The 10,393-nt window shown below is 34.0% G+C and overlaps 2 protein-coding genes across 2 annotated transcripts; both read right to left on the bottom strand.

The window, feature by feature from the left end:
- Positions 1-292: 292 nt before the first annotated feature.
- On the bottom strand, positions 293-2,712 carry LOC143578842 (uncharacterized). Its single transcript, XM_077062312.1, has 11 exons — positions 2,636-2,712; positions 2,431-2,540; positions 2,174-2,317; positions 1,719-1,871; positions 1,246-1,329; positions 1,096-1,135; positions 941-1,000; positions 712-740; positions 579-638; positions 436-501; positions 293-346 (listed from the first exon to the last, which is right to left on the bottom strand). The coding sequence occupies exons 1-11, from the start codon at positions 2,676-2,678 to the stop codon at positions 293-295; spliced, it is 843 nt and encodes a 280-aa protein (XP_076918427.1). The 5' UTR covers positions 2,679-2,712.
- Positions 2,713-7,091: 4,379 nt separating this feature from the next.
- On the bottom strand, positions 7,092-8,085 carry LOC143577860 (FH protein interacting protein FIP2-like). The gene is made up of 5 exons (XM_077061586.1): positions 8,006-8,085; positions 7,741-7,850; positions 7,527-7,670; positions 7,304-7,459; positions 7,092-7,172 (listed from the first exon to the last, which is right to left on the bottom strand). Exons 1-5 carry the CDS (start codon positions 8,058-8,060, stop codon positions 7,161-7,163), a joined length of 477 nt encoding a protein of 158 aa, XP_076917701.1. The 5' UTR covers positions 8,061-8,085; the 3' UTR covers positions 7,092-7,160.
- Positions 8,086-10,393: the final 2,308 nt, after the last annotated feature.

Consider the following 10,393-nt stretch of genomic DNA (forward strand, 5'->3'; position numbering starts at 1 on the left):
CTTAAAGAGCTTTAACGTTGAACGTCGTTGTTATCATTAACTATATATTTTTATTTTCAATTTTAATAATATATAACTAAAAAATGTGATGTCGCGGTTTAATCCAATCCATTTTACGTGTAAGGTGTAACCCAAAAGGTTTAACAAGTGTCAAGATCGAATGACGAGTCAGAAAGTGCAATAGTCCAGCCCATAGATTGAGCCCAGTACTCAAGAACAAGCCCAAGGACCTTTATGGTCCAACCAATGGACCGAAGAAAATAATCTTGTGCTCTAATTAATCAATTCATAGTCATCTAATCGCCCCAAGTAAATCTGCTCCGGTCAAATTCGCCCCTTCAAAAACCTACAAAAGGGTATTTTGTTATAGTAAACCAACATTCTCAGTTTTTATACGACGCGTATAATAAACTACAATATATTAGTGGTACTTACGGCATACTGAAGATTAGCATATCGAAGATTTGCACCCTTCAAATTGGCTTTGTTCACTTTGGCACCCTACAAATATAGAGAAAATAGAACCGTTCAAAATTTGCCAAAAAACACTAAACCCCTAAACCTCATATTATACAGACCTTTAAATCAGCTCCTTCCAGGTTGGCTCCCTCCAAATTCGCATTTGCAAGATCGGCTGTCTGATTATATAAAATCACCTTAAAATTTAGGATCGCTGAATAAAATATTTATTTGATCTAGAATTAAACATACCTCAAAATTTGCATATTGCATGTCAGCACCTGTAAATATTAAAAAAGAAAAATATCTTAAAACCAAGTAAAGATCATAATCTTGACTGGATAATTAACCTAAATTTACCTAACGACTTACAAAATACACTTGGCTTAGCATTGCATTTCATAACTCATATCGGGATATATAGAAACCAGATATATAAAATGAATTTAATAATTTGAAAAAAAAGAGGGAAGATATTTACCCTGGAACTTTGCAAGCTGAAGATTAGCCCCCACCATACGAGCTCCACGAAGATTAGCCCCTACGAACTCACAACTTCCCTAAGAAAGACCAAATCAATTCGGTTGACTGGTAGATGCCTTAGCAAGAACAATAAATAGGTTTGCATAATCTTACCTGTGCAATCTCGTGTTGTCAAAAATGGCATTTTCAGCATCTGCGTACTTGAAAAGAAAAAAGTAGAAAACGTAATTGTAGAACAAATTAATGACTAGAAAAATCAATTAAAAGACAATGTCAGACTATATGTATGTGTACATAATTTACCAGAAAAGTTGCCCCTACAAGATTAGCACGTGAGAAATTAACGTTTTTGAGGCATGCATGGTTGAGATACACATGCGACAAGTCCTGCATAAGTCACAACAGGAAAAACATTCACTAGTAAAAGTGTCTAATTCATATGAAGCCATATGTTTTATTATTTGATTGAAATGGCCAAAACAAGAGCAAAGGGATGCAATTGCTACATATGTTCTCAATTAATTAATACTTGTAAAAATAAAAGATTAACCTAATGTGAACAAAGCTAACTAGTATCGGCCATATAATCATAAAGAATTCTATATGTAACCATTGTTATATATACATGACAGACGTCATATGTCAAAACAAGTGAAAATGTATGTGACGGTCAAGGTGATGGTGGTGATGACCGATGATGCAATGGTAAGACAATAGTTTATAACTTCACATATATATACTCTTGAGTCAAATTACAAGATGTATTTTGATCATACCAATTTTGAAAGATCAAGCCCAGAGAGATTTACTCCTCTAAATCTGAGACAATTGGATTGCACACATCTGATGATATCACCACGTGTAAAGTCAGGATCAATTCGTTCACCACCCTTCGTAGTCAAGACCTCATTTATTTTCTCCACCAACCCCTGAATTACCAAAAGATAAATAAATTAAAAGAACTATTTAGTGAAAACTCATCAACGAATAAACTATAAAATAATGAAGATTAGAAAAGGTAAATGTAACTAAGGTAATAACTTTTTACCTCTAATGTTGACAATATCATATTTTAATTTAATTGTAATAAGCAAGGTAGTGATTACGTCGAAACAAACGACAAGCTGGTAACAAGCTGCGCCGCTTCCCATTTTTTGAAATTGCAAAACCCAAAATTTGTTGGGTAATAATTGAATATTTCTTGACGTTTGCAACAACAAAAATAACTTACAAGAAGCCGATAGTATTCCGCTTCCTGCAAAAGCTCTAAAAGCTCTAAACGCTCTAACTCATACAAGTTGCGTGCTACACCGTCCCTCAACCAATTCAAGATATGCCGAAAGTATTTCCCGTCCCTGTCAACAAACACATAACCCTGCAAATACACAGATTGGCCAAAGCATTTTACTCATCAAACTTGACCAAGAACTTAAGAGATGCTTTTATCAACAATATATAAAGAAACAAACAGTTTGCATGCATAGTTACCTTCTGAGGGTCCTTGTAAACGGTGTGGCGTCCACTGAACATGGCAGCAAGCATTGATTGAGGCTCCCTAAGAGTTAGTGTATCAACAGTAGTTAAAAATTCGTGTCCACCTGTTTAATTAAGAAACAATATTAAATTAAAAAAATAATCCTAACTAATCGAATAAGAATATATGAAAAGCAAGAAATATGATGTTATTAAGCACCTATATTGAGACGAACAACCGAAGAACATGCGTCCGAGTCCATTGCGATCTCGATGTTCTCAGTACAACCCGTGAAGATCAACTAAAACCCTAAAAGCATGTTCAGCAATATATATCCACGAGTGAAGTGCCAAAATCGTCCCTGGTGTTTGTTCACTAATGTGAATTTCGTCCAAAAAGTTTTCTTTTTTGCATCTGTACCATCGAGGTTTCTTGCTGTTTGCCAATTATGTCTAAATCGTTAACTCCATCTAAGTTTATTTGTTAAGTCAAGGGTAAATGCGTCTTTTCAGTATAAAACTATATCTACGAACCGAATTAGATTTGTCCTTGGCGGTGGCCTTTTGCCATTGGGTCATCCCTTTCGGAGTACCTAGGCATTCTATGTTTGTTGGTCGTTCAAAAAAAAAGAATTTGCGCAATTTCGATTTGTTATTTGTTTGTTTTTTCTTTTCTTTTTTTCATTTAATAATTATTTATCTTCTAATATTTTTATATAAAAGGACATAAATGCCCTTGATTTAACGTTACTAATAAATGGAGTTAATAATTTGAACGAAATTGGCAATAACTGGGAAACCTTGATGGTCCAATGCAAAAAGAAATATTTTTGGACAAAAGTCGCATTATTGACCTTGACAACGATTTTGACACTTTACTTTATATCTACGGTCCCCTTTTGCTTATTTATCTAAATACCCCCTATACTTTTCTTTCTTTCACATTCCTCTAAGGATACAAGACGATAAAGCAGCTTTTATAACAAATTGATTAATTACGATAAAGCAGCTTTTATTAGTCCTCTAATTATATATCCAGATAGGGGTGTGCAACGGGTACGACCCGGACCGTTTACATGGAATTTTGAAACCCGGAACCGGACCATCTACAAATGGGTCGGTCCGGGTTTTGAAACGGGTTCTACGGGACGGGTTGGCAGTTTTCACGGGTTGGACCACATCCGCCGTTGCTCAGTTGTTTAGCTGTATTCTTCAGTTATACTTTTAGGGATTCTAGATACAAATAGACTAACTTAACCGGTAAACAAAGAGGAATTTTTATAGAGCAAATGACGTGACAACGTTTGTTAATATCTATTTTGAGGTCTAACATGATTATTGGTTCGAAGATTTAGTGGCAATTGCCATTAAAAAGGAGAAAATGAAAATCAGCTGGCAGGCCGATCATATTTTAGCATTTCACAAACCCCGTTATAGCCCCATAGGTTTTTTTGTTGCTATTTTATCTTTGTTTATCAAATAACAAACAATGCAAGCAACATAGATTTAAAAAAAATAATAGATTAAATCAGTAAGTTTGAAATTAAAGAAAGATAAAAATTATAAACAATAAAGAAATAAAGTTTGAACCATGAAAATTTAAAATATTAGCAATTTATAAGAACCATAATATATAAAAGGTGCATATGCCTCACCAATGCATGTTTAAATTATTGAAAAACAGGTGTTTGAGAAATGCAGAGAGAAGCCGAAGATGGGTTTCACGGTTCCGATTGGGTCCACCGTGTACGACCCGGAACCAACCCGTTACCCGTTTCAAGCTGAATTTCAGAACCGGACCAGTACATGGTTTCAAATAACGGTTCCATTATACGGGTTTGTGAAAAAAGGTACAAGGGTTTCGTGGGTTGGAACCGTGACCTGCACACCCCTAGAGATTCATGGTTGCGAGCAGTGGTGGCGGAGGCGGTTGGTAGCAGTGGGAGGATGTTGGAGGTGATTTAGAGAAAGTGAGAATGAAATGAAATATACAAAGAGATTGGGTGCAAGAAAGAAATTTGAGTTGTTTTAGGAAATGAAACAAGATAATATGCAATTCTATTTTATTGACCAATCAAACACTCTTTTCTTTCCCTCGCCGCCTTCACTTCTTTTACCTTGGTGTTTTAATGTCATTTCTCTCACAAGAGAGCTCTGCTCTTCCCGGAAGTCTTTGAGCCTTGGCCTGCCCCTTATTACTGCATACTGAACACTATCCTAGTTTTTCAAACCATCTTTTTAATATATCAACACAACGTAAATAGCTTGAATTATGAATGGCATTGTTATCATTGATACGCTTTTTTTTCTTCTTAATTTAGTAAATATAAAACTCAAAAATAGAGGTGCACAAATCAGTTAACCTATAACCAGTTAATTTCCCAACTGGTTTTTTTTAGGGTAATAACCGGTTAGACCAGTTAATTAGGTCGGGTACTAACCGGTTTTGACAAATTAATATTAAAAAAATCGGTTAACCGGTCGGGTAATAACCGGTTTTTAAACCGGTTAATCGGTTTTTAAATCAATAATATAAACCAGTTACTACCGGCAGTTAGATTCGTTTAGTAACCGGTTAGGATTGGACCGGTTACTAACCGGTATGATTTTCGGTTAGAAACCGGTTAACCGGTTTCTGTGTGCACCTCTACTCAAAAAGGTGATGTCTCAGTTTAATCCAATCCGTATTACATTATAACGTGTAAGGTGTAACTGTGTAAGTGGTAACCCAAAAGGTTTAACTAGAATCAGACAAGTCAAAAAGTGAAATAGTTCAGCCCATCCATTGAGCCCAATACATAAGAACAAGCCCAAGGACCTTTAAAGTTTAAACCATAATTTACTTGAATCAAGTGAGATGAAAAAACCAATCACCAATTGACTAAAATTAGGTGCACCAAAGTTTAAAACGAAAGAAAACCACCAATCTTCTTGTGTTGTGAACCAACTCATACTCATCTAATCGCCCCATGTAAATCTGCTCCATCAATTTTGCCCCTTCCAAAAGCTACAAAAAGATCGACAAGACATTTGCTACTAATAATCAAACCTTGACTTTGTCATTACTAAAGGATATTTTATACATTTGCCTTATGGTCTTCCGTTTAGTTATTATTTAGTAAACCAATAATATCAGTTTCAATGCGAAGCGTGTAATAAACTACAATATATCAAATTATCAACAGTACTAGGGATGTCACTTTTACCCGAAGACCGACCTGAGAAAACCCGACCCCGAACCCAAACTAACCCGAGCCGAAGAAGCCGAAACCGAGAAAAAACCAACCCGAACCGAAGTAATTCGGGTCGGTTCTTGGGTCTGATTTCTAGGTTTCAGGTCGACCCGAATAAACTATTTGTTTAAAAATATGACATTATTATTAGGTACGTAGTTATGTTACCTATGTACACCGGATACACGAAACACCACTCTACATGTTCCACTTGTTCTTATTCCACCTATTATGGTTGATCGACTATATAATGTTTATATATCTTTTCTATTTATGGCTAATAACAACTGTAATCGAAGAATATGTCGCTTTACCGGGTTATGTTTATTTATTATTTGACAATTTACGTAACGAGTAAAGAAGAATATGTTGCTTTAGTTTTCGCATTGTATTTTCCTTAACTTTTTTTATTTTAGTTTTGTTATCTTAGATGCCTGAAACCTGATTAACCCAACCTGAAAAAAACGGTGAGAGATTTGGTTTGGGTTTCGGGCCTAAAATTAAAACTTTGAAACCTGAAAAACCCGACCCGAGAAACCCAAAACCCGAAGAACACCCCTATATGGTACTTACTGCGTCTTGAAGATTAGCATTTCGAAGATTTGCACCCTTCAAAATGGCATTATTCGCTTTGGCACCCTACGAATATAGAGAAAGAAGAATCAATCAAAATTTACCATAAAGCACTAAGCCCTGAACCTCATATTATGTAAACCTTTAAATAAGCTCCTTCCAAATTGGCTCCCTCCAAATTCACATATTTGAGATTAGCGGTTTGATTATATAAAATCACTTAAAAGATTTAGTACTGCTAAATACTGCTAAATAAAATATGTATTTTATCTAGAATTAAACATACCTCGAGATTTGCATATTGCAAGTCTGCACCTGCAATAATCAAATATATAAATTTATCTTAAAAACCGATAAAAGATCATAATCTCGACTACATACTTATATAACCTAGATCATAAAGAAAACGGGTATATTTGAGTGGATACATAAAACGAACTAGATATACTAAAGAAAAGAGATATTTGCCCTGCAGCTTTGCAAGGTGAAGATCAGCCCCCACCATACGAGCTCCATGAAGATTAGCCCCTGTGAAATCACAACTTCCCTAGGAAAAACCAAATCAATTTAGTTGACTAGTAATAGAACTAAGATTGACTCAAAAAAGACTGGCATGTAAGAAGTGTGTGTCCATAACAAGACCATACAAATAGGTTTGCAGAATCTTACCGTTCATATGTATATGAATATGATTTTGCGTTGTCAAAGATGGCATTTTCTGCATCCACATACTTGAATAAAAGTAAAAAAACATAATTAACGACTATAAATATCAATTAAAAGACAAAAATAAACCAGTAAATTTAAAATATATCCGTGTGTGTGTGGTGAGGCCATGGAAGAAAATAAATACCAAGTCACATAACCTACCTGAAAATTATGACCAATAATAGCACATGAGAAGTTAACTTTTTTGAGGCATGCATAGTTGAGACCCACCTATGACAAGTCCTGCATAAGTCATAATGGGAAAAACAGGTTTAGTAAAACATTCACTACTCATGATATGACATAATTTTATAAGATACATATATAATTTGGCAAATACTCAGAGTCGCATAACAAGAAGTACTAGCTCATACCAGTTTCGAAAGATCAAGTCCACTGAGATTTACACCTCTAAAATTGACATATTTTCCAGAATGTATACATTTGATAATATCACATCGTGTTAAGTCAGCATCCATTTGTTCATCTTCCTTCTTATTCAAAGCTTCATTTATCTTGTCCACCAACCCCTAAATTACACCCATCGGAGTATACTTAGATCCATGAGGAAACTTATAACAGGAAAAAACAACTTACAAGAAGCTGATAGTATTCCGCTTCCTCTAAAAGCTCCAGAAGATCTAAACGCTCTAACTCAGACAAGCTGCGAGCTACACCGCCCCTCAACCAATTCAAAATATGCCGAAAGTACTTCCCATCCCTGTCAATAAACACACATCCCTGCAAAAACACAAAATCATTAAAGCATATTACTCATCAAAACTTCACCAAGCTATACATACATACTAACCTTCTCAGGATCCTTATAAACCGTGTGACGACCGCTGAACATGGCGGCAAGCATCGACTGAGGCTCCCTTTGAGTTAGGGTATCAACAGTAGTTACAAATTCATTTCCACCTGTTTCAAAGCAATATTAAATTAAACAACTGCTAACCTAATACATCGATCTAAACTTAACTGATAACCTAACTAACTTAATCGATCAATTCTGAGACAAATTACAGAGAACGTGGAGTGAAATATGAAATTGAAAAGCAGAGAAATATGAGTACCAATACTGAGACGAATAATCGAAGAACAGGCGTTGGAGTCCATTGCGATCACCATGTTCTCAGTGCAACCGACGAAAATGAACCGGAAATTATTATAGTAAGCAGGTTTGGTTTGAGAACTTTTTCAGAACCGGTTTGAACGTTTATTTATCAGACAGGGTGTGCAAAATTTTTCAAATTGCAAAATAAGTTAATATAATTGCGTGTCTTCTTTTTGGGTCTAAGTTATCTTATGAGATGAGATAAAAATGAGAAGGATTTATAGTCATATAAAATAATCTTTTAAAAAGATTAAAAAGAAATAAAAAAAAATCATAACTCAAAATTTAATAAAAAACAAAAATGTAAAAACAAAAATGTTTCCACCATCTTCCTCGTTCTTAAAATAAAAAAAAACCTCAAAAAAGACACAATGTTGCGTGAAAAAAGATCATTGTGTCTTTTTGTTTATCATTGTGTTTTGTGTTTATTTTCGCATTGATTGTGTCTTTTTTTCCTTAACATTGTGTCTTTTTTTCTTGATATTGTGTTGTATTAGTCAGTATTGTGTTATATTTTGCGATTTATTGTGTCTTTTTTTAGTTATAATTGTGTCATTTGTTCATTTTCGTCATTATGTCTTTTCGAGTTTTTTTTCTTCTTTTTTTGTGGAACGAGAATTATGAGGGACACATTTTTGTTTTTTAAATAATTTTTATTTTTTATATATATTTTGAGTTATGTTTTTTTTATTAATTTTTTGGAATTTTTTTAAGGGTTTTGTGCACCCTTCTCATTTTTATCTTCCTTTGTATTTTAACTTTTCCTCTTCTTTCAAGATAAAGTTAATTTAAATTACAACAAGAATATACATTATATTTTTTATTAAACATTAATTGTTAAAGTTAAATAATTATTAGTGGCGATAAATTAAAAGAATATTTTATCATTATATATTATTGTTTTGAAAGCTTGAATCAAAATTAATCTTGGCTGCTATGTATTGAACACAAATAAGGAATATTTGGAACTAAAGAATAATTGAACAGGATGCCATTTACCCTGTAAAAATGAGGATTGGTAATTTAAAAGTTTTCAATATTCTGGTTCTTCGGTTCTGCATTTAGAACCTTTGGTTTTACCTGGAACCGACCCGAGAGTTGTTTAATGCAATCTGTGAACCGAGAACCATAAGGTAACACATGTTAACGGTTATAAGACACCGATTCAATTCTGAGGCACCAACAGGTCGCCGCTAGTACTTTTAGCAACGATATTTGGGGTCTTTAGCGACGACTTTTGTCGCGACTAAAGCTCAATTTTTTTTGTTAGGATGAATAGTGGATAATTAAGTTTCATACCGGTTATTAATTATGGAATTAAAGTTTATTAAAATATTAAGAGTATTTCATTTCTAATTTATAATTTTTAATTATCTTAACTTTCTAACTAGATAAAAACACTAATTTTTTTTCCTACTCTATATTTCAAAACTTGGACAATAATTGGTAATTTGGTATGCACAAAAGATGAACAGTCCTAGGATTGAGGCATGTATTAATGATTTTTTTAACTAATACTTAAGATTTTTAACGCCGAGCCCAAGATTTTTAAAGCTGCCTATAAAAGATCAATCTGTGCGCGCTATACTTGGAAAAAAACAACAAATATCGAATTGAGTAATATATGTCTAAGTAACTAGGGTAGAGTCTGTGCAATACACGGGTGGTTAAAAAAATAAACAAAAATATATAGCAATTAAGAAAAAGAGAAGGCTAACAACAAATTATCCTAGTTGAGTTGGTAAGCTGCAAACATTTTAAAAGTAAGGTAGTGAGTTTGATTCCCACCAACAATATATTTTTTATTTTTGCATTGCCTTTTCATAGTCATACTTAATTAGCTCAAAAACCTCATTGTAGCTTTTAGTTTCACCGGTTGCAACGACAAATGTGACCCAACGATTGAACATGTAAGTAGCTGAAACTCCAATTACAAACCATACAGAAGAGAGACCAATTTGTCCCATTAATTTTCTGCTTAATTAATATTACTGAAGATCAAAAGGCCTCTTAAACAAACTGAAGGTAACTAACAGAGATAACTAACTTAAAAATGTGTACACCACACAAATCACTAATCAAAGATAACAAAACTACATAGTTAAAATGGACGAAGCTTATTGAGGGCCAGTGGTGGTCCCTAACACCTGTGTTGTTTTACGCAGTGGTGTGAATTAACTTGTGTTTCAGCCGAAAATTTGTGTATGAGTTGTGTACGTGGTGTAAATTTACCTTTTTCGTCCGAAAATTTGAGCCCAAGACCCCGTATACGAAAATTTCCATATAATTTGAATCCGTCCCCATGACGTTTTCGTCAAAGCTTCACTGCTAAGCAGTTAAAACAGAT

This window comes from Bidens hawaiensis, unplaced genomic scaffold (genome assembly GCF_021521415.1).
Source record: "Bidens hawaiensis isolate Kalapana, Puna unplaced genomic scaffold, B.hawaiensis_p1.1 tig00001461_1, whole genome shotgun sequence".
Classification (NCBI taxonomy): Eukaryota; Viridiplantae; Streptophyta; class Magnoliopsida; order Asterales; family Asteraceae; genus Bidens; species Bidens hawaiensis.